General features: G+C 45.3%; 1 protein-coding gene across 1 annotated transcript; it reads left to right on the top strand.

Moving 5' to 3' along the window:
* The first annotated feature begins 8648 nt into the window (after nt 1-8648).
* Nucleotides 8649-23805, top strand: LOC146009517 (uncharacterized). The gene is made up of 3 exons (XM_083149959.1): nt 8649-8728; nt 20189-23217; nt 23455-23805. The coding sequence occupies exons 1-3, from the start codon at nt 8653-8655 to the stop codon at nt 23803-23805; spliced, it is 3456 nt and encodes a 1151-aa protein (XP_083006085.1). The 5' UTR covers nt 8649-8652.
* Nucleotides 23806-25218: the final 1413 nt, after the last annotated feature.

Here is a 25218-nt window from a genome sequence, read left to right as displayed (position 1 = left end):
CCTAAAAGAAAAACACACCCTGTCCACCCCTATATGGGCGGGCAGGTGCGTGGCAGCCGGGAGCGGGGCAGAGCAGCGCTGCGGGGGTGCAGATTTACTTACAGGCTGGCGGGAGCGGGGCAGACAGCGGCGCTGCGGTGATGCTTGCCTCCCTCCGGGCAGGTAGCGGCGGCACCAGAAGCAGGAGGGGAGGCTAGGAGTCGTCCGGGAGCGGTCCTCTCCTCTGTAGCAGGATGCTGGCCTGCGCAGCGTGACGGTCAGAGGTCACGCTGCGCAGGCCGCACGCCGGGGTCGGGAACAGCCGGGCAGCTTCTGAGCGGGTGCTCAGAAGCTGCCCGGCATTAGACTGCGCATGCGCAGTCTAATCCCAAAATCCCGGGATTGGATACTCCAATCCCGGGATTGAAATCCCGGACATTTTGGGGCCAAATCCCGGTATCCCGCCGATCCCGATCCCGGGATTGGCCACTCTACCTGGACCGTGTCAGAGTGAGGGGAGGCAGCTTACCCCGTCCCTGTTCCAGTCCGACTCCCAGTCCCCAACAAACGGAGACAGATGACAGACTACTGGCACAGGCACTGCGGGACCGCCCAGCATCTAATTAGTGAGTATCTGTTAGTGACTCTGTGACAGTGGCCTGCCAAGACCCCTGGAAAGGTGCTGCTCGCTTCTGGCAGGCATGGCAGTGTGGGCATCAAAGATTGGGCTGAGCATCTTATCGTGCCCAGGTACAAGGTTTCACTGAGTGTGCGGCTGACAGTCTGCTGCTAAGAGCAGGGGTGGAACGGGACTGGCTGGGATGCACCTGACTGCCCCCCAGGGAAAAGTGCATAAAATTCCCCCTTTGCAACCAGCATGAAATGCCCTCTGGGCAACCAGCATACAAACACCCACCCCACAGTGGCAACCAGCATGTAACTCCTGCAACCAGCATGTAGGTAAGCAGCACTTATCTGGTTTAATGTGTACTGGGCATTACGGTGTGTGCTATAATGTGTACTGGGCATAACGGTGTGTGCTAAAAGGTGTACTGGGTATAGCGGTGTGTGCTATAATGTTTACTGGGTATAGCGGTGTGTGCTATAATGTTTTCTGGGTATAGCAGTGTGTGCTATTGTGTTTACTGGGTATAGCGGTGTGTGCTATAATGTTTACTGGGTATAACGCTGTGTTCTATAATGTGTACTCGACATAAGTGTGCCATAATGTGTACTGGGCATAACGGTGTGTGCTGTAATGTGTACTGGGCATAACGGTGTGTGCTATAATGTGTACTGGGCATAACGGTGTGTGCTATAATGTGTACTGGGCATAACGGTGTGTGCTATAATGTGTACTGGGCATAACGGTGTGTGCTATAATGTGTACTGGGCATAACGGTGTGTGCTATAATGTGTACTGGGCATAACGGTGTGTGCTATAATGTGTACTGGGCATAACGGTGTGTGCTATAATGTGTACTGGGCATAACGGTGTGTGCTATAATGTGTACTGGGCATAACGGTGTGTGCTATAATGTGTACTGGGCATAACGGTGTGTGCTATAATGTGTACTGGGCATAACGGTGTGTGCTATAATGTGTACTGGGCATAACGGTGTGTGCTATAATGTGTACTGGGTATAGCGGTGAGTGCTATAATGTGTACTGGGCATAACGGTGTGTGCTGTAATGTGTACTGGGCATTACGGTGTGTGCTGTAATGTGTACTGGGTATAGCGGTGAGTGCTATAATGTGTACTGAACATTATGGTGTGTGCTATAATTTGTACTGGGCATAACGGTGTGTGCTGTAATGTGTACTGGGCATAACTGTGTGTGCTGTATTGTGTATGGGCATAACGGTGTGTGCTGGAATGTGTACTGGGCATTACGGTGTGTGCTGGAATGTGTACTGGGCATAACGGTGTGTGCTGGAATGTGTACTGGGCATAACGGTGCGTGCTGGAATGTGTACTGGGCATAACGGTGCGTGCTGGAATGTGTACTGGGCATAACGGTGTGTGCTGGAATGTGTACTGGGCATAACGGTGTGTGCTGGAATGTGTACTGGGCATAACGGTGTGTGCTGGAATGTGTACTGGGCATAACGGTGTATGCTGGAATGTGAATTGGTACTACTATGTGACCACACCACTTCCCCCCCCAAAAAATGCCCTAAATTTTTAGCGCGCGCCTTCGGCGCGCACTGTCCCTGTTTTCCGGTTTATATTGTTTTTAGTATATATGTATCTTTATGCGAGTGGGCCAATTCATACTTCCCCCCCGACCCACATATGCCATGCTGGGAAGAAGGGGAGAGGAGGCTTTATTCCGTTGGGACCCAGAAAAGGTCAGGTAGGACCCCAATTTTAAGAAGTGAAGAGTCCCCGGGACCCACTTTTTTGGGTGGTTTTCGCAAAATATATTATAAAATATATATATAGGGGGCGCAATAAATTTTTTGGCAGGGGGGAGCAAAATTTATAGTTACGCCACTGATCTTCCCGCATCTCGCAACAAGCCGCAGAATAGAATCTCGGATTTAACATATATGCGGACGCATAATAAATTACTTATGACACCCTTAATAGGGAACGGATATTCACAATTGGATAGGGCACCTGTTATATTTGGTACAACAGTTCTTTATTTCAAAGACATGGCGATTTGACTTACACAGAAATTGAACTTCCCGCACTCCGTAGCCAGCCTCTCCGAGTGAGAGGATTCTGATTGGCGGACATTAACACAGAGGGGTATATAACTCCTGTCAAAGCTGGTGTCTGGTTGGCCCTGAAGAAGCTGACCTGCGAAGCGCGTGCCGGCTAGCGGTGCGCAAGCAGATTTAGCTCTCTCCTACTTTATTACTTTTCATATTAGGATGTATTTTGATTGTGTTTTTCACGCTGTGCCACAGCCCTTTTGAGGGTAGTGGTCAGTAGCAGGTACCTGTACCGACACCACCGCCCACCAATGTGCTTAGCCACTGAGCATAATTGACAGCACACGAGAGAGGCGGGCGGCCGTCCACAGTAACTCTGCCAGTATTAACCGGCTTGAGAGCAGTGTCCAGTAGCCAGCACGCGATCTACAGGCACTGTGTAATCACAGTTGTCTGGGGCTCCGGTCATTGGCAATACCTCTGCCGTGTAATATACCATATCCAGGTTCTAACTGGCATCATACCGTTGGTGGCATACAAACACCGACGGTGAGCGACGGTGAACCGGTGTACAGGCTAAGGTGATAGTCCATTTGCGGGCCCGCAGTGGACTCTGTACCAACCACGCGGAGACGATACCCAATACTGACCCCTAGATATATCCCATTAATATTTGGGTAACTGGAAACAGTCAGTTACATAGGAATATCGTCTGCAGCGTCATGCACGTACCTGATAAAGGGCATTTTTACAAGTGATTAACCCATTAAAGGTTGCATTTACATTAATCACTTGCCCTAATAACGTATAAACACACCCACTGATTTAGATTATCCGGAACATCTGTGAGAGAGCGATCTACTTGCCACCTTTATTTTAATTACGTGTGATTTCCTACTATTATTGTTGTTTGTCCCTACTATACTTTTTAAATGTATTTCGCAGATTATTTTACAATTGTTTATTAAAAGTTACTTTTTATTAGCACTAGGTGCACCCATATTATAGGACATTCTTCTTCTCTCTCTATCTAGTTTATTAAACTTCCACCCTGTCTGGAGGAAAACAATATTATTGTAAGCTGTGAGGTCATCCAAATTGACTAGAAATTAGTGGAAATTATTAATAATATGTTATTGACGTCAATAATTCCATAGGAACAAAAGCAGGCACAAACTCTGTTTTTTATGAGGTTTTTTTAAATACAGATCCAAAACCAATTACAGAGGCCCGGCTCACATCCCTAGTATTTTAGAAACATCAGTGGTTCAAAGAGTTTTCAGCCGGTTCTGCAGTTTTTATTTATTTGTATTTTTTCGTTGACTTTTAGACACAGAAGCACTGCATGGATGTGACTGAGACGTGCGATGCTTCATGTTGTACAGTGTTTGGCAGCCAAACACGAATCAATGCACCATCAGAAAATACAAATACTGAAAACATGGAAGGATATTCAAACACCAGAATGTTTTTTTTGTTTTTTTTTTAAATAGACCCATGTACTTTTGTAGCCAGCCAAGTTGCAACTCGGCATAAACACAAGAGCTTAGTAAATTTACCCACTATTGTGAACATTATTAATAAATCTACCCTGTGTGTCTATGAGAAAATCTTATGTGTCCAAAGTACATATTATTCCATCTCTTTGGCAGATATTTATCAAAATTGGAAAAGAGAAAATGTAGAGATTACATACCAACCAATCAACTTCTAACTTTCATTTTCCAAGCGCAACAGGTAAAATGAAAGTTAAAAGCTAATTGGTTGGAAGATTATTTCTCTCCAAGGTTGTATATAAATAATTACCTTTATCCTGTAGTAAACATTCTTGTCAGCCGTCTTGTCTGCACCTTCATCTGGACTCCTAGGTAAGACTGACATTGACCCTCAGCGTATAGTGTATATGACAGTATCTCTCTCAGGGTATAGTATATACTGTATATGACAGTATCTCTCTCAGCGTACAGTGTATATGACAGTATCTCTCTCAGCGTATAGTGTATATGACCGTATCTCTTTCAGGGTATAGTATATACTGTATATGACAGTATCTCTCTCAGCGTACAGTGTATATGACAGTATCTCTCTCAGGGTATAGTATATACTGTATATGACAGTATCTCTCTCAGTGTATAGTGTAAATGACCGTATCTCTCTCAGCGTATAATGTATATGACCGTATCTCTCAGTGTATATGACAGTATCTCTCTCAGGGTATAGTATATACTGTATATGACAGTATCTCTCTCAGCGTACAGTGTATATGACAGTATCTCTCTCAGGGTATAGTATATACTGTATATGACAGTATCTCTCTCAGTGTATAGTATATATGGGAGTAACTCTCAGTGTATAGTATATATGACAGTATCTCTCTCAGTGTATAGTATATATGACAGTATCTCTCTCAGTGTATAATATATATGACAATAACTCTCTCAGGGTATAATATATATGACAGTATCTCTCTCAGTGTATAGTATATATGACAGTATCTCTCTCAGTGTATAGTATATATGGGAGTAACTCTCTCAGTGTATAGTATATATGGGAGTAACTCTCTCAGTGTATAGTATATATGACAGTATCTCTCAGTGTATAGTATATATGGGAGTAACTCTCTCAGTGTATAGTATGTATGACAGTATCTCAGTGTATAGTATATATGACAGTCACTCTCTCAGTGTATAGTATATATGGGGGTAACACTCTCAGTGTATAGTATATATGGGAGAAACTCTCTCAGTGTATAGTATATATGACAGTAACTCTCAGTGTATAGTATATATGAGAGTAACTCTCAGTGTATAGTATATATGACAGTATCTCTCTCAGTGTATAGTATATATGAGAGTAACTCTCAGTGTATAGTATATATATGACAGTATCTCTCTCAGTGTATAGTGTATATGACAGTAACTCTCTCAGTGTATTATATATATGACAGTATCTCTCTCAGTGTATAGTGTATATGACAGTATCTCTCTCAGGGTATAGTATATACTGTATATGACAGTATCTCTCTCAGCGTACAGTGTATATGACAGTATCTCTCTCAGGGTATACAGCCTACCAGCTCTTTCTACCCGGCTGTCATTTCTTTAAATTGTTTGTGCGGCAGCGGCCTGCAGTCTAATTTGTGTTCCGGGGCACTCCCGGACCACCCCTTAGATTGTACCGATTTTCGGGTCCTGTCCCGCTGTCCCACCCGCGGCAGGCATTGTCCCGCTGCGGGGGATGGCAGTTGGGAGACCCCCCAATCTAATAGCATAGACGCTGTGCTCATGCACACAGCGTCTATTCTCGTATGAAAATGAGGTCGCGGCTAATTAGCATAAGCCGTGCCCTCAATTGCATACGCCCCGCCCCCTTTCCGGATGCTCGCGCGGCTTCGCCGCGTGAGTGCCCCTATTTCATCAGCACAGAAGTTTGGAGGTATGGTATTGTTTCGTTGACTTTTAGACACAGATTTAGTTTTTTTTGTAAATAGACCCATATAATTTTGTAGCCAACCAAGTTGCAACTCGGCATAAACACAAGAGCTTAGTAAATTTACCCACTATTGTGAACATTATTAATAAATCTACCCTGTGTGTCTATGAGAAAATCTTATGGGTCCAAAGTACATATTATTCCATCTCTTTGGCAGATATTTATCAAAATTGGAAGAGAGAAAATGTAGAGATTACATACCAACCAATCAACTTCTAACTTTCATTTTCCAAGCGCAACCGGTAAAATGAAAGTTAAAAGCTAATTGGTTGGAAGATTATCTCTCTCCAAGGTTGTATATAAATAATTACCTTTATCCTGTAGTAAACATTCTTGTCAGCCGTCTTGTCTGAACCTTCATCTGGACTCCTAGGTAAGACTGACATTGACCCTCAGCGTATGACAGTATCTCTCTCAGGGTATAGTATATACTGTATATGACAGTATCTCTCTCAGGGTATAGTATATACTGTATATGACAGTATCTCTCTCAGCGTACAGTGTATATGACAGTATCTCTCTCAGGGTATAGTATATACTGTATATGACAGTATCTCTCTCAGTGTACAGTGTATATGACAGTATCTCTCTCAGCGTATAGTGTATATGACCGTATCTCTCTCAGCGTATAGTGTATATGACCGTATCTCTCTCAGGGTATAGTATATACTGTATATGACAGTATCTCTCTCAGCGTACAGTGTATATGACAGTATCTCTCTCAGGGTATAGTATATATGACAGTATCTCTCTCAGCGTACAGTGTATATGACAGTATCTCTCTCAGCGTATAGTGTATATAACAGTATTTCTCTCAGGGTATAGTATATACTGTATATGACAGTATCTCTCTCAGTGTATAGTATATACTGTATATGACAGTATCTCTCTCAGCGTACAGTGTATATGACAGTATCTCTCTCAGCGTATAGTGTATATGACAGTATCTCTCTCAGGGTATAGTATATACTGTATATGACAGTATCTCTCTCAGCGTACAGTGTATATGACAGTATCTCTCTCAGGGTATACAGCCTACCAGCTCTTTCTACCCGGCTGTCATTTCTTTAAATTGTTTGTGCAGCAGCGGCCGTCAGTCTAATGTGTGTTCCGGTGCACCCCCGGACCACCCCTTAGATTCGCCTATGGTGGCCGTGGGGATGCTGCCTCCTCCTGGGTGTGTGACAATGAGGATCTGTATGCACCTGGTTGTTGCCCCTGTGCAGTGGGTGGTGGGGAGAGCACTCGCTGCTCTGGGCATCTCTGTGGCCCTCTGTTTGCTGCCACTTGCTGTGTACATGGGTGTGCAGCCCAGCTGTGATGTTTTCAGTAACCCCATTTGCATAGTGCATGCTGATTGGTTGATTATGATGAACTCCATATGGGATTGGGCGATGGTGAATATAAGTAACCCTCCCAGGAGACCTGCACTAACTAATAGTGACAACTGCAGAAGAATTTGGCCAGCGGTTGATGGGATTAGCGCGCGACAGACAGACAGATGCACCTCAAGGACTTTGCTTTATATTACTGTATGTAAGGAAAGATACGCCGCATACATACACTGAGTATACTAAGGGGGTGATTCAACACCATTCGGATTGTTCTGATGGTGGGGGCTTGCACATCCGCAAGGGCGTATTTGTGCATGTGCAGTCCCGGCAACGTACAGCTTCACGTAACATGTAACTCGCTGGCCAATTCGTTGCGGGGATGGAGAGTCGGGTGCGGACGGCGGCAGGAAAGGGGCTCCTCCATGGGCACACCCAGCATTTTCTGGGCATCCCCATGAAACCACTGAGTGTTCCCACAGGAGCGCACATGGGCTGAAGCCTGCCACGCCCGCCTGCGGACAATGAAGGAAATAAAAGTCAGTTGCGACTGGCTTTTATCTCTGAAGGGTTAAGAAATTATTCGTTGGCCGCTGACCACGGGGGCAGAGCAAGGCGCCGTCACAAGGACTCTGTAAGCCGCGAGCTTCGCAGTGCTGTGCATCTCAAACATGCACTGATAATAACAGCTGTCGGTGCTGCTTTGCAGCTTGGAACAGGGACAGACCGAGGCTGGGGGCCCGGCACTGCCTGGCAGCTGTGCGGAGGGATCCAGATTGCAGGAACCGATTTGGCCCCCGGGTGAGATTGTGGGGGGATTGGACCCGGGTTTGATGTTGCTTTGTAGATGCTGCCCAGTTTGGGGGGGGGGGTTGGGGCAGCGAGGGGGACCGGTGGCGACAGCGGGGGAAGCAGTGGGGACCCTCGAATATCTGCTGGAAGTAATAATTGGCCCCCCAGCTGAAATAATTGCCCACCCCTGTTAGATCATCCCATGCACATATAACAAACCATTATTCTAGATCAGTCTACAAAGATTTCTTATGATATGTCCATATAATGCTTTCCTCTGTATATCTTTGACATTTAGGTGCCTGGCTTCTAGAAATGGCCATGAATCCGAGTACCATTCAATCGATGTCTTTAGGTTCTGAACACTCAGACAGAACAATAGATACACGGGCCATGGAGATTACGGCTCTTGGACGTCCGTTCTCCCTCGGGATGCTGTATGACTGCCGTGATGATAAGCTCATCCCAGGTAAATATATATATATGTATATATTGTTTTACACCTAGTATTCAGGAATAAATAACCCCAAATACATCATAGGAACGTAGAGTAGGCTAGGCATATACTATAACAAGAGTCATAAAGAATGTGTACAACACCATATACAAGAAATTAGGTGGGAGCAATAGTGTCAGGAAACGTGGCACTTGCATTGGTCAGTACTGTGTCACAGATCTGTTGCTGGCATCAGCACTGCCACAGACTGGCATGATGTATACCGTCACCTCATCGCTGTATTCTGGGTTGCGGCCTGTCATCCCATGCTGCCGTGCTGCCGCATGGGCGCCGCCATGACACCCGGGGTCAGCTGACCCCTGTGCTTCATTGCCCAAAGCCCAGTGTATGTCACATGATGCGGGTACATTGTAACCTGTGTGAACCTTGCTGTCCAATCCCAGACCAATCTGCAATCACATGACAGCCCTCCTATCAGCTGCCACTGGATAATGCTGCCATAAGGAATGAGTTTAGAACAGCTCAGGGCCTTGAACAATTGTCTATCTCCTGAGAGAGATCCCAGAGTCTGATTCCACATTACCTGACTGGAATCAGCTGACTCCAGAGTTACCTTGTCCTGCTGCTGATTATCTCTGGCCTTCCATCACCTGCCTGGTAATCTGCGATTACCACCTTCCGCTACCAGAGTTACCATCAGTTACCAGATAGCAGCACAGGATCCTGAACCATCGGTTCCCAGACCGACTTAAAACCATCGGTTTCCAGACCGACCCAGAACCATCAGTTCTCACACTGATCCAGAACCAACGATATCCAGACTTACACACATAGAAATCTGAATCATGCACCAGTCCAGAATATTATACCAATGATCCTCTTTTCTCCAAATGATGATGGTTTCTGTGGAACAATGCCTTTCAAGTAAGATTTGGAGGTGCTACCCACTGCTTATATATAAACCTGAAACACCCATACAAGAAAAAGTAAGCAGTAGTATGGGTGCACTAAGAGTAGTATATTAAAATAAAATATAACTTTTATTGTTTTTGATAAAAATTGTGAAAAAAAAAAAAAAGTGTGGCAAAATCAGTGGCCACTGCCTACATTCAGTGTATTAGGGATGATATGTTCCCTATATGTGCTTAATGTATGTTAATAAACCCTGCCCAATTAAACACTGTATCACATTGTGTGACTGTGTCAAAAAGTTGTTTCAGTTTCTTCCACTATTAGTATAGTTACATTGGATGTATATCATTATAGTATTGACAATAACTATGTCATCCAATTATACGCATTCATACCACACATTTGCATCGCTTTTATTTCTACATACTTTATTTGTCAGTGTGTTCACAAATTATTAGGTACAGGCTGGAGCTAGAGGAATGGGTACATCAGCCTTAGAGGGATATTCAATCTCCCACAGCCATCTCCGATGGGGGAGATGGCCGCCGGGCCCTATTCAAGGCTGTCTTCCCCGACAGCATTGAGCAGGGGATCTCGGCAGAATGAGCCTGACTTCACAAGCAGTCGGGCTCGTTCTGCAGAGAACGGCAGGGAAGTGACAAGCTGCTGGCTGCAGCTCGCCTCTTCCCGGCCGCAGCTCACGGCCACTCCCACTTCTCATTTTGCTGCAGATGGGACATTGAATCCCGCCTACAAATTCTCAGTCGAGCAGACCAAGAACGGGACAGGGTCATGGCTGTCGGGCCAGCTTGACAGCCGTGACCCAAGATTGAATCACAATGTTTATCTCTGTACCATTTATAGTGCTGTTTTACTGCCTTCAATGCTATTCCCAGCACGTCAGGATGCAGCACTATTACAGGGGCAGAGGATATTAGCATGTTGGCTAAGCTCTCAGCCACCAAGTAAATTCTGCGCTCTCTGTGTCCCTCCCTGTTATATAATATGTTGCTGATATAATAACTGTGCAGTGGTTTCAATAGCTCCAGTGCTGGCTTCGATGCTGCCGGGTAGGCTAAGTGCTGCTGCACTGATTTCCCCTGCTAGTATGATGTAGTGTAAGGGCACTTGATAAAGCTTATGTGAAACGGTCGTTGTCTCGGTGTAGCCACTGCCCTAACAGAATAAAAAAGCTATAAAAAAAATGAACTTGTGATTATGTGAATTTTAAATGTGATTGCACCAGAGATATAAGCGGTGTAACTCCGGTAATTAATTGGTTACCAAAGCACAATGTAGCTCTTTAGTAGTGATTTATGTTGATAGCTGGAGGATTAGTGTAAAGGCCCATACACGCTCATTGTTAAAGATACTGACATCTTCTGGACATACAGGTCAATCTGCCAATATTGCTCGTGCACCCATCGTTCAGTGTGGATGCACAACATCTTTCATGATCAGCTCAAGGGAAATTGTTCGCCAATATCTGTTGTCTTTCATATCTTCTAGTGTGTATGACCAATTTGTCTGTAGGACCAATTTGTGTATTTTATCCATGTTTAGGAGCAAATGGTCAATTGTCATTCGAGCCAAACATTTCCAGATTTTCCTTCCAACCCGCCAGATTGGAAAGATAATTTTCTAGTGTGTATGGGGCTTTAGTTAGCAGAAAAAGTGCTTAATACTGTATACCCGGTGGCAGTAAGCCGTAACGATGCACTGACAGTCTCCAGCTGCAGACTAGACATTGCATGTACCGGGCAGCAGGGAGAAATGTAGAACTAACAGGGACAAACAGGGGGGTGCGAAGACGGCATACTACATAACAGGCAGTATCGCTGATAAACAGGGAACCTCTGCCCCGACATTTATAGTTGTGCCTGCAGTAATAAAGCAATTGTAATCAGGGAATACAGATAGCGCACTGTAAACTCGGCAGTACACGACATCATACTACAGCAGCACTTAGCCCACGTGGCAGCTTCCAAGCCAGCACTGGAGCCTTTGAAACCACTGCACAGTTATAATAGCAGCAACATATTATAAAACAGGGAGGGAGACAGAGAGCGCAGAATATACTTGGTGGCTGAGAGCTTAGCCAACGTGCTGATAACCTCTGCCCCTGGAATAGTGCTGCGTCCTGACATGTGCTGGGAATAGCATTAAACTTATGAGCATCTGAGACTAATAAACCCAACCCTTAAAGCTCCCCCCTCCCTTCCCCTTCACGTGAAATAATCAAACTGAGTCATTTATTTATGGTGAACTAAAGGTCACATTTATTAATCAGATTACAAATATAATCTTACTTTCTTAGGTGGCGGAGATAGCACTGCGGTCCACCAGCCCTCTAACGCAACTGAAAGTAAAAACCGCAAAAACCTCACCGGGTTCACGGCTAGACCTGGCCCTTTATGAAGGAGGAAAAAACAGGGATCCCCTTCCGTCCCCCAAATTCAATGTTGGCAAGAAGTCTATCTTGGGAGACCCCCTGCGCAAGAAGGGTGTTTTTGAGAGAAGATGTATTTTTTGTAGCTAGCTAAGCACCACCTGCCGATGCTCTTTATCACTCTCTCCGAGCACCCTGCTTCGAATGCCGCAGTGGCTGCGCCAATTCTAAGAGTGCATGCCAAACTCCCTTTCCTGCCAATCGTTTGCACCCACACATCACTTAAACAGGGTTTTAAATTGGTATACTGTGAGCGGGGACTCTGCTGCGCTAAAAAGCCTCTCCTTTGCCTTCACTGGTCCTGAACGCTAAGTACTCCTTTACCAACCTAACGGGGCATGTCGCTGGGTTATTTCCTTCCTGTACTTTACTTCCATTTTCCCTTGCCTTTCTGGGCCATCTTGGACCTGTGTATTTTGCAGGCCACTACTGTCTTGCTCACTGATACGTTGCGTGCAAACATGCCTGAACCCTTGCAAGCCTTGGATGTAGCCACCAGCTCGCTAACTCTAAATGCCCCATGGAAGGCCATTGCAAATGCCACCCCTTTGCACACGTACTTCGCTGCCGCCATGAGCCGTCTAGCATCAGGTTCCGTGGGGCTCCGCCTGCCCCAACCTTTCATCATTTGGCTGATGGTAAAGCTCTTTGTTATGTCGTCTTCCCCTGCGACATTTGTAAAGAAAGCAATGGCTGCCAGCACCACCCTCGCCTGTTTCCTAGACTTCCAGTCGTTTTACATTCCCCCCAGAAATTCTTTTAGGGCTTTGCTTTCCCGCTTACCCTCTCGCCGCTGTTTTCTTATGTTTTACCCATTCCTCCCAAGCTGCCCTGTAGCTTCTCCATGTCACAGACGCTAGCGAGTCTTTCACCAGCTTGTTCACGCCATCTTGACAACCTGCCAAAAATCAGGTGGACTTGTTAACCCTTGCAGCTGCGCATGCGGTGCCGCCTCCCTAAAGGCTTCCTACTTTCCCCTTGAGTCTGGTGTGAAAGTTAATGTTGTGCCGCAGGCAACCAATACCAAATGCTTTATCAGATTGATCGCTGGCAGAGAGGAGGCACTCTGCCTGTTGACCACCTGGACCACCCCCAGGTTGTCGCACCAGAAGGTTATTTCTTTGTTGGCTAACCTGCTACTCCACAACTCCATCGCTACTATGATCGGCAACAGCTCTAGCAGCAGCATGTTCCTGGTCAGCCCTGCTCCGACCCAGCTCTGCGGCCACTGCGCTGCGCACCATTCTCCCTTGAGATATGCACCCAAACCACAAGATCCTGCTGCATCAGTGTACAGCTGCAGCTTTTTGCTCGACACAGGTGGTGCCAGCCAGGTGGTGCCGGGCTGGCCAGATGCGAATACAATTGAATCTCATTAGAAATGCTTCCCACATTAACATGTCTTCTCTGATTTCCGCTGTCAGCTTAATCGGATGATGTGGCTTTCTTACCCCTGCTGTGGCCCTTTCCAGTTTACGGCAGAAGATTCTGCCCATTGGGATAACCCTGCATGCGAAATTCAGTGACCCCAGCAATGATTGGAGCTGTTTTAGGGTAATCTTCTTTGCTCTGGCATGCTCTCCATTCTGCTCCAATCAAGGCCAGCAACCTTGTCCTCTGGTAACCTACACAGTCTGTCGGTGGTATCTATCTCTATTCCCAGATGCAAAACTTTATTTGTAGGCCCCTCTGTTTTTTATGTTGCTATGGGGACCCCAAAAGTGTGGAACAGCGCCAGCGGCGTGGATTTTATCAGTCGCTCGCATGCGTCAGTGTTCGCCTGGCCGACCATTAGAAAGTCATCCAGATAGTGCGCAATTGTCTTGCATCCTGTTTCTGCCTCAACGCACCAGTGCAGGAACGTGCTGAATCTTTCATAGAAAGCGCATGAAATGGCGCAACCCTGGGTAAGCATAGGTCAATATAATAACTGCCCCCGAACTTAAGGCCCATGAATCGATGACTATGGGGGTGAAGAGGGAGGAGTCTAAAAGTGGATTCAATATCTATCTTCCCCAATTGGGCCCCTACCCCGCAGCTGCACACTATTCTGAGTGCATCTTCAAACGACTGGTAAGCGACACTACATTTTTGCTTTTCCAAGGCGTCATTCACTGCTGGGTAAGACATGTGTTGGATGAGCCTGAATTTCCCAGGTGTATTTTTTGGTACCACTCCTATGGGGGACACTATTAAATGCTGAAAAGGGGGTTCTGGGAAGGGGCCTGCTATGCGCCCCGCTTCTATCTCCTTGCTCTCTCCCAATATATTTAAATTTCACAACTTTACTGAGCCTTCGACTTCCCCTTCAATGGGTAACTTAAATCCGTCCCTGAACCCTGTTTTTAGAAACTCTGCGTCCTCCTTATTGTGGTACCACCCTAGCCATTTCTGCACGCTGATCTCCTTCTGCCTGTGCAGAAACCCCCGTTGCCCTTGGGGTTGAAGCCCTGGGTGGTGAGAGGGTGCTATGGTTGAGTTTGGGTGCAGGGAGGGTACGGGTGTGAACTGTGGGCCAACCGCTTGTGACCATGTGACTGGGTGTCTCTGTGCTTGTTTGCACAGTTGCAGCGGGGATGGGCCATGCATTACTGGTTGGCTCATATGGCATGTGGCCAGGTAAAATCTGTGGGAAATGTAGCCCTGTAGGGTTTGCATGTTGGAGTGCGGGGCCTAGCTGGAGATAACAACCAAATGCCCCGAATTGGTAGGGAGCAAAAGGCACTGCCTGTAATGAGATGCCAGGTGTGGGACATGCTGTGGAGAGGTACCTAGGGTGGTAGGGCTGGGTGTGTGCAGGCTGACCTATTGTGGCTGGCCTGCCCTGATAACCTGGGATTGCAACTGGCTGCATAGACCCTTGCTGCGCTGCAATTGCCCGCTGGGTGCTGACAGTGTAAAATATCCCTGCGTCACAGGTGGTTGAAGAGACCAAAGCTGTCCTATCTGGGAAAAACTGCCCTGTATTAGGGGATTACTCTGTAATGCCACTGGCTGGCCGCTAGGGGGGAGCAGCTGGCTGTGATGCTGCTTGCTGAGATTGGAAACTGCCTGGGAGGGGATGAATGACAGGGGGAGGGGCGAGCTCTGAATACAAAGGAACTTGTTTGTTCCCTCTCCCGTCCCCTCCCGTATGCATTGCTGCTGATTGCCTGAACTGGCTGTGACCATGTAGCTGGGGGGAGGGGTTTGGGTGTGCCGGAGTAGCCTCAGTGGCCTGGACCCCATGTTGGCCACCTTGAGTGGGGGGACCGCTAGGCTGCGTGGTTGCCCAGGGAGGAAAAAGCTCGGGGGAATGAGTGCAAGAAGCGCCGAATATAGGTAGTGTCCGAGGGATGCCGCCAAGAGGTGGCTGCTGCTGGATGGCGCTGCCTCCTCCTGGGGGTAAAGCACTGCGCACTATGGCCCTTATTCTAGTTGATGCGTATTTTGGACAGGAACCAAGTGTTCTTAGCCCCGCCTACCTACGGATCGCTCACAACATCCGAATGCGGTAAGATGCCGAGTGTACAGATCGCGAGTGGATGTTTCATGTGAACACCTCCTCCATCAGTGGGAACCTCCCCCATCCTCCGATGCTGCCAAACCGAGCAGTCAGACAGCACCGAGTGCTCTAGACCACTCAGACATTTCTCCGTATGAAAGCAGGGATATGGGCGGGCAGCTGACATCCGTCTAAGTCAGTTGTCCGCCCCCCACACGTGCGTCACAGCCGCATTACCATAGATACGTCCAGTGTTTTCACCCATGAAACGCGGGGCGTACGCATATGGTAATGAGCCCAAACAGCCCTTTATGCCCCTCTCCACCCCCTGCTCGGATGGTTCCGTACGATCGTTTTTTGCACGGATCTCACTCCATGTTCGGACGTGCGAGGCATTCACACATGCACAGATACGCCTCTGCACATGTGCAAATACCAAACATCGGCCGTCCGACCACACACGGAGCCGTCCGACCCAATCAGAATAAGGGCCTGTATGCGGTTGGGCAGCCCCCATTCCTCTAGCTCCAGCCTATACCTAATAATTAGTGAACACACTGACAAATAAAGTATTTATAAATAAATGTGTGGTATGAATACGTATAATTGGATGGTCTAGTTATTGTCATTAAGGAACAATACTATAATGATATACATCCAATGTAACTATACTAACAGTGGGGCAGATGTATTAAGCCTGGTGAAGAGATAAACTGGAGATAAAGAGGAAGGAGATAACACACCAGCCAATCAGATCCCAACTGTCATATTTCAAACACAGCTGATTGGCTGGTGCGTTAACTCTTCCAAGTTATCTCCACTTTATCTCCAGTTTATCTCTTCTCCAGGCTTAATACATCTGCCCCAGTGTCTGCCTTCCGGTTCACATGACTGGATCCATCTGACTGTAGAATTTAGCACAACGTCCCCTATCAGTACAATCAGTGGCATAGCTATAAATTTTGCTCCCCCCTGCCGCATGCCGCAGGTGAGTGTTCACCTGTATTAATTTATTGTGTGGGGGCGGGTTCTTGTGGGGGTATTTGTGTATCACTGTTAATGTTCATGTTTATCCCTGAGGACGGGCCTGTGTTGCCCGAAACATGTCGGATAAAAACACTTATTTTGCTTTTCAAAAAATCCTGTGTGTGGGAAATTTCCATGCTGGAAGGCACCAGAGTAGTACAAGAAGTATTCGACGTGGAGCGCCGGACCCCAAAGTAAGTCATCTTTTAAGTGGGCATACAGCTGTGGCCGCTAACCGCGTAGATGGCGGTCCACGGCCCAGCAATGGAGGTTGAGCGGCCTCATATTAGCTTAATTGAGCCGGCCCACTGGGAAAATACCCGGTTTCCCGGCAGGCCAATCCGCCCCTGCGCCACTAGTACAATATAAATCCCAGTACCTAAATCAAAATTCACATTTAAACACTCCTATGGCATATTGAAGAGCCAAAGAAAATAGATACATAATAGATATTGTTATCCTGCTAAAATGTTTCATGGAAGAAACTGAAACAACTTTTTGATCCAGTCACACATTATCTAGATTCTAGAGTAATTCCTGCTAGAAATAAAACAGTGTGATACGGGGTTTAATTGGGCCGGATTTATTAACAGATAGTAATAATAGGAGAGATTAAGCACATATAGGGAACATACTATCCCTAATACAGTACACTGAATATAGGTCACTGATTTTGACACACTTTTTTTTTGTCCTTTTTCACTTACTGTATTTTAATATTTCACAATTTTTATCAAAAACAATAAAAGTTATATTTTATTTTTATTATACGACTCTTAGTGCACCCATACTACTTCTTACTTTTTCTTGTATGGGTGCTTTAGATATCCAGACTTACCCTAAACCAACCGTACTAGCGCAGTTAGGTGACAGAGGGCCGCTACGGACAACATATCCATTATTTCTTTAGAAGGTTTTCTACATCTCCACCATAATCCCAATTATAGGCCAGGTTTTTAATCTAGATGCAGGATCTTTACAAACTGGTTTAGAGCCTGATTGGACACAAGAGTGTATCCCATACATGGGGAGCATGATTGGGTCAAGTCTCTGCGGACAGATCGTTGTGTGATTATTGGTGAGAAGTTGAGGTGATGGTCATTGGGAGGGTGGAGATGACTTTGGAGACATAAGTGGAAAATTACTAAGATGGGAGATCTATTTCTGAAGGGATGTTGCTATTGGATACCAATCAGAATCTACTTTTTATTTATTTAGCATCTTCCAGAAGATAATAGTTGCCCATAGCAACATTCCATGGGAAATAGGAAATAGGAAACTCCCATCTTAGTAAATTTCCCCCATATTGTGGGTTGGAGTAGCTGAGGAATTTTATAAGTTAGGGCTAGAAATGTAATTGGACTCTGGAGCCAGTATAGAGTTGGCAGTAGGATGGAAGGCAGTAGGAGAGCTGCACCACTGAGGATTGATGTAAGGAGAGGTGGGTGAAAACGAGGCCGGAGAGTGAGGCAGGAAATAATTATAGCCTGGATAAGAGTTTTGGTAGTGTCAACAGTAAGGACGGCCCTAATCCTGGGGATGTAGGGTGCAAGCTTGAGGAATAGATGGGTTGGTGGTAACCAAAGAAAGGTTAAAGCCAAGCCAGACACCCAAGATGTCAGGAGCAGAGGAAATGCTGTTGTCGTTGGACAGACAGATTTGGGGATTTTAGAAACTCTAGATGAAATTAGTTTTTACCCTCTTTGAGCTTCAGTTACAACTGTTATACGAGTAAGTTGAAGAGTGCAAAGAGGAAAAATGGGATGAAAGGTGGTAAAATACTGTAAGGACACCTTGATCACTGAAGGCAAAAACCACAATTCTGATCAACGCTAAATCAGGCCTGCATTACGGCACGTTTGTTGATATTGCTGTTTTATATGCAGCGGCCAAAGATGCTGATAATTGTCGGCTTTGTAAACCCACTATTTATTAAAAATGCCTCTTTAAATACATTTCTGAACAAAAAGGCAGAGCTATAGGTTGAAAGAATGGTTCGAAGGGGCAGAGGCCAAGGTTAAAGTTAGATTTGTTCCTGCAGATCAGAAGCACTTAAGCAAGTAACAGGTCTACACGTTTAGGTCTCAGGTGGCTATGATATCACATACGATAAGGGAGGGTAGCAGCTAGTTTCCAGGCTGTGAATGTAGTTTGGACCACGTGCAGTGGCAGCAGCAAGGTCGGTGGAATGCCAATTTCACTATTCACACCACCACCGGTTGCCTTTAGTAACCAGGTGGTGAGCGAAGTCTGGGCCCAAAGCGTGGCGAACAAGTCTGCAAGGGTACACTTTGTGTGTACTGTTGGATTTTATGCCCCCACTGTATTCTCAGCACATATGGTATGTCCTGTCATCCGGAACATTTGCTTAAGAGGATGTGTATCCAACCAACAAGGGAGAGTAGTCAGGATAGGAAGAGGATTATCAAGTATGCAATGTTATCTAAGAACCAGGTGGAAGGAACAAGTATGGTAGATCAATGCAAAGGTGGACTGTACAGAAATAATTTATAGAATTAACTCATGGATTGGAAAAGCAAGGGGGCAATTAGAAATTACTTGGGGAGGTGCAACAGGGAGAGGGTAGAATGGCCATGCAGCTGCCTTGTCAGACTCTGACTCTGGTGGTGTCTCAGAAAGTGAGTCTTATAAAGAGAGTTCCAGGAGATGTGGTGTCAGCATAGGAAAGATAGATTTCAGACACAGCAAAGAGTTGAATAAACAGAGTTGAACAGTTAAATAAGTTGAAGATAAAGAGTAATGGAGACCAGTTTATTGTAGACATATCTGGTATTTCAAAAGCACAGGGAAGGAGGGAGAAGGAAGAGTATAGGTACACAAGGGTGCCAAGATTTCTGAAGGACCTCGGTTGGGAGATACAGGTGGAGCCCTCCTCATTTAGGGCCTTATTTTGGTTCATTCTTTCTGGCAAAATCCTTCTTAGATGGGCAAAACCATGTGCACTGCAGGTGGGGCAGATGTAACATGTGCAGAGAATTAGATTTGGGTGGGGTTTTACTTCAAAGTGAGATCTATATTGCAGTGTAAAAATAAAGCAGTCAGTATTTTCCCTGCACAAAAACAAAATTACTCACCCAAATCTAATTCTCTCTGCACATGTTACATCTGCCCCCCCTGCAGTGCACATGGTTTTGTCCATCTAAGAAGGATTTTGTCAGAAAGAATGAACCAAAATAAGGCCCTTAGCCCTTTAGTAGGATTAAATGAGTAATAGGATTACTCTGCTAATCCCCTACTGTATTGTTCTATGTATTGTATTGCTGCTGAGAACAACAGGATAGCCATGGTTAGCCACGACCTAAGGAACAAAGTTGAGAGGGGCTCCAACTGTATGTCCCAGGCAACCTGAAGAAGGAGCATAGTAAGTATTACAGAGGGTTACTGAAACAGATATGAGTGAGAGGAGGTGCTGGTGTGAAAACATGAAGACCGTAATAGAATTAGGAGTAGTGAATGAGGAACATTTGGGTATGACCATGATATACAGGAGAAAATTGGATAGGAATTTAAAAATTTGGTACACCAAAAAAGTTTGAGAAGATTCATCACAGTATAAGTGTATATATTTTTTATTATACAGGTGTCACTCTATGGAACCGTGAGACATTAAGAACGCATGTGGCATCAACATCTCAAGATAATACAGCATTTGAATGTATAGCGTCAGATACAGTTTCTGATAAGTCATCAGCTCTGAATATCTCAGCATCTTTAAAAGCCAGTTTCCTCTGTGGTCTGATAGAAGTTGGTGGATCTGCCAGTTATCTAAATGACACAAAGACATCTAAGAACCAAGCCAGAGTCACTCTGAAGTACTCAAGAACCACAAGGTTTGAGCAGCTAAGCATGGACCATTTAGGTGTCCAGAACATGACCTACCATGATGTGTTTAACAAAGGGACGGCCACCCATGTGGTCACTGGTATATTGTATGGTGCTCAAGCCTTCTTTATATTTGACCGTGAGGTGTCTATATCAGAGAGCACTCAGGATATACAAGGAAATCTTCAGGTCATGATTAAAAAAATACCCCTAATTTCAATGGAAGGACAGGGAGATCTGAAGATGAATGATAAAGAGAAGGAAGATGTTAAAACATTTAGCTGTAAGTTTCATGGAGACTTATCCCTGGACAGAAATCCGGTCACATATGAAGATGCTGTAAAAATTTATACCGACCTCCCAAAGCTACTAGGAGAGAATGGAGAAAGGGCCGTACCTGTAAAAGTCTGGCTGTATCCACTGGGTAAACTGGACAGCAAAGCCGCCCATCTGGTTCGAGACATTAATTCAAATCTTGTATACAAGACAGAAAAGGTGATAGAGCAAATGATAGACGTTACCATGCATTGTAATGATCTGATGAGACATCCGGCTGCAGAGACCTTTCCGGATCTAAAGAATACAATCTTACTGTTCAGAGAGCTGTGTGAGCAATTTACCCTCACCTTTCAGAAGCAGCTTGCACAGACCCTCCCCTCTATCCGTGGTGGGGGATTGGAGGAAGCCGCACTTGCTGACATTTTAACAAAAGTAAAACAATCTCCATTTGGAAATGTCCACATTACACAGTTTTTGAGCAGGAAACAGCAGGAGATGGATACTGTGAGCTCCTATCTGAAAGTTCTGCCCAACATCAAAGTATTACCAACGGAGAGTGAAAGGACCAGACTAATATCTGACCCTATGATTGACTATGTTGTGTGTTATCAGTTTACATCATTAAATGAGGAGGAGACATATCTTTCTGATATGGGTAATTGGCTCCAATCACCTGGACACAGTGTCTATGAGAGTAAAAACATCTTACCATGGTTCAAGGACAGAGATATCTCTATGAAGGCCAGAAGATGTGTGAGAGCATTTCAGGAATTTTCTTCAACTAATGCATCCACTGTGGAAACTCAATTCATTGTCTCATCTGTCCCAGACCAGGGCAATCCTGGAGCCTCTATTTATCTGTATGATGGTGGGGAATTAGTGAGTAAAACAATTATGCCTCCAACTAAACCTAACCCCCCAGTTATCAGTGGTAGGACCCATGATAGTGTGGAGCTCATCCTCAGCCCTGCAGACTTTGGGAAAGAGTTCATAGAAGGTTACCACATAGAGTATAGATCTTCTGAGGAGGAGAACTGGTCACATTGTATAACAAAGAATAAAGACCAGAAGGTCACAGTTACAGGACTAACTCCTAATACAAAGTATAAGCTCAGATACTCTGCAGTGTGTAACCCAGGACTCAGCACCACCAGTGATGCTACAGAAGATGAGAGAACTCTTCCCACTAGTCCACCTGAAGCCAAAGTGGTCACTGCTGAACCATCTTATATTATATTACATGTCAAGGAACCAACTATAATCGGAGATGGGGCCACAATAACTGAGTATAAAGTAGAATACAAGGTGGAGGCTGAAAAGCAAGATGAGAGGTGGTTGGAGTCTAGATCGGGAAGGAAAGTAGAGACTTGTACTATTGAGGGGCTAAAACCAATGACATCCTACATAATACGTGTGTCGGCCATATGTGGTGACTCTGGTGACAGCGCTCCCAGTGATGAGATTGTAGTGATGACAACAAAAGAAAACTCCACTAATTTAAAAACGCAAAAAAAAGAAAACAGCATTCTACTAAAGGAAAGGGAAAAGGGAAATCCTTCTGTATATCAGCTGGGCATGGATCTTTCTGACTCTGGATATCGTACATACAGCCTGGGAAAAGAAAACCTACAGACACCCAATAAAGTGATTCTATTAGTAGGAGCCACAGGAACAGGGAAAACAACCCTGATCAATGGGATGGCCAACTACATCTTGGGTGTGGACTGGAAAGATGACTTTAGGTTCCAACTTGTTCACGAGGTTACAGATAAATCTCAAGCTCACAGCCAAACCTCTGTAGTTACAGCCTACAAGATAAACCATGAGAGTGGCCACCGAATCCCATATTCCCTCACCGTGATAGACACACCAGGGTTTGGGGACACACGAGGAATAAAGCAGGACAAGAAGATCACAGAGGACATCCATGCATTCTTTACAGTGGACAATGGCATCGACCAGATAGACGCTGTGTGCTTTGTAGTTCAGGCATCTCTGGCTCGGCTGACGCACACCCAGAAATATATTTTTAATGCTGTGTTTTCTATCTTTGGGAAAGATATCAGAGACAACATCCTGATCCTGATCAACCACTCAGATGGAGCAAAACCTCCAGTACTGGAGGCCATCAAAGAGGCTGAGATCCCCTGCCCACTGGACAGCGATGGTGACCCTGTTCACTTCAACTTCAACAACTCTGCTCTATTTGCCAACAATCAGACCAGTGACACGAGCATTAATGAGATGTTCTGGCATATTCTGGAGCACAGTATGAGAAAAATTTTCAATGATCTGAGTAAAACAGAAACCAGAAGTCTGACTCTGACCAAGGAAGTCCTCAGGGAACGGAAAGAACTTGAGATTATGCTGCAGGCCTTACAGCCACAGATAAAGGCTGGACTTATAAAACTGGATGAACTAAGTAAAACAATGGAAGTTCTGCAGCAGAACAAGGCCCGTATGGATGCTAACAAAGACTTTGAGTGTAAGGCCAACACAACTGTCAAGGTACAGAAAGAGATAACAACTGGCTTAGCAAAAAACTGCCAACAATGTCACATTACCTGTCACTATTCTTCTAACAGTTCTTTTTTTTTTAGAAATACAATAGGGAGAGGTAGAAATTCACATGCTTTCTTGAGTAATATATGCTGTAGAGTGTGCCCAGGTAAATGTGCCTTGAGTGCTCATGACTATGAGAAGTATAAGTGGGAATATGTGACTGAAAATAAACCTGTTGATCAGTTGAAAAAAAACTATGAAGAAGCCTCTAGAGAGGTGATGACTGCAGAAAAGCTGTTAAAAGAACTAAATTCTGCATATAATGATGTGAAGGAAGCAGTGTGTGACCTTATAAACAAGTCCTCCCAGAGCCTGAAGCGCCTCCGTGAGATCGCTCTAATACCAAACCCTCTGTCAACCACTGAACACATTGACCTGATGATACAGAGCGAGGAACCAGAAGCCAAAGCAGGATACCGGGAGAGAATCAAGTCATTGGTGGAAGTCAGAGATCAGGCAGAGTTGATAGAAAAGATCCAGAAGGGAGAGGAGCTGCTTCCTGATGAGCCTAATCATTTCTCCTGCATAATGTAAAGAGTTTGGTCCATTCCTTTTCCAAGTAATTAAAAAAAAAAAAGGACGCATTCTGTACTGATCTGGTCTATGGAGCAAACATCTGGAGATCGAGCAGGAAATGCCTCAGATCATACTTGGAGAAGAAACCATTAAGGGGCAAATTTACGAAGATGGGAGTTCTATTGAAGATGTGATGAAGCCCATGCAACCAATCAGACTCTACTTTTTTATTTAGCATCTTCTAGGAGATAATAGATAGCATCTGATTGGTTGCTATGGGAAACATTCCGTCTTCAAAGGCCCACGCATATGTAAGGTTGCTCTGAGCAACCTTACATATGCGTGTCCACTTAGGGGGGAAGTAGGCGGGCAGCTTACATCCGGTGATGTCATCTGTCTGCCCCCTGCCTGTCCGTTGCCCTCATTACCATGAGAACGTCCAGCGAACACCCATGAAGCGCTGGTCTTTCCCATATGGTAATGAGGCTGCCTGGAGCCTCATGCCCCTCTCCGCCCCACTGCCTGCTGTGTAGGGTACGTTCACTTGACAGAATGATTGCCGTTGGTGCACGCACCCTGAGTATGCACATTCACGGAAATGTACATGCGCACAGCCTGACCATCGGACGGGCTGCTAACGTATTCAACCAGAATGCATTTACTTCTCCCGAATTGCGGATCTTATGCAGCACTACAAAATGATTAGAGTGCATTAATTGTTCTGTTTATGTAGAGCCATCATCACATCACATTTAATGACTGTACAAGAAAAATAGTAAAAAACAGTCCTCTAAAATCAATGAGGGGGCGATTCTGACCCCATCCCCGATGGTGGGGGTCTGCGCATGTGCGATTATGCGCATGTCAAAACCCCTGCAGTGAGCACCTTTGGCTCGCTGCCGACGGGCCCGCCCAATGTTTCATGGGCGTGCCCACAAAAACTGGGCGGGTGCTGACGTCATGTGATGTCAGCCTCCCCCTTCCTGAGCAGGCATTGGCCCGCCTACGTTCCCAGGGGAATGCCCAGCATGTTAAAGGGGACGCCCATAAATGCATTCCCTGCCCCTGCCCAGTTTTCGCCCCCTCTATAGAGGGCAGTATTACACTACATAACATAACTACTACAAGTTAATGAGGCATCATTTAAATCCTTTTCTTACCTACAGAATAAACAGTATACCATCCAATAATAATAATTGGTCTAACATTCTTCCTTTTGTCCTTACGCACTACATACTAAAGCATGGTAAATATAATTGCTATACATTGCTACGCTATCATCTAGTTAGATTCTTTAAACAAAAGCCCAATTCTTCTGTTGTCCTTAAGTAATCCTTAGTACATTTGAATAAAGCAGAATATCATCTTTTAAACTTATACAAAAATGGCAGCAAGGAACAAGATGGCTGCTCTGAACATTTCTGGTTTCGG

This window comes from Crinia signifera, chromosome 6 (assembly GCF_055691185.1).
Source record: "Crinia signifera chromosome 6, ASM5569118v1, whole genome shotgun sequence".
Taxonomy (NCBI): domain Eukaryota; kingdom Metazoa; phylum Chordata; class Amphibia; order Anura; family Myobatrachidae; genus Crinia; species Crinia signifera.
This window is presented reverse-complemented; position numbering and strand designations above follow the sequence as displayed.

What these genes read in the sequence shown, in the direction of transcription:
- LOC146009517 (XM_083149959.1), top strand. Translation starts at nt 8,653, where the DNA reads ATGGAGATTACGGCTCTTGGACGTCCGTTCTCCCTCGGGATGCTGTAT. An exon ending in TGATGATAAGCTCATCCCAG is followed by an intron (nt 8,729 to 20,188) that starts GTAAATATATAT and finishes TTTATTATACAG; the next exon opens with GTGTCACTCTATGGAACCGT. An exon ending in AGGCCAACACAACTGTCAAG is followed by an intron (nt 23,218 to 23,454) that starts GTACAGAAAGAG and finishes CCTGTTGATCAG; the next exon opens with TTGAAAAAAAACTATGAAGA.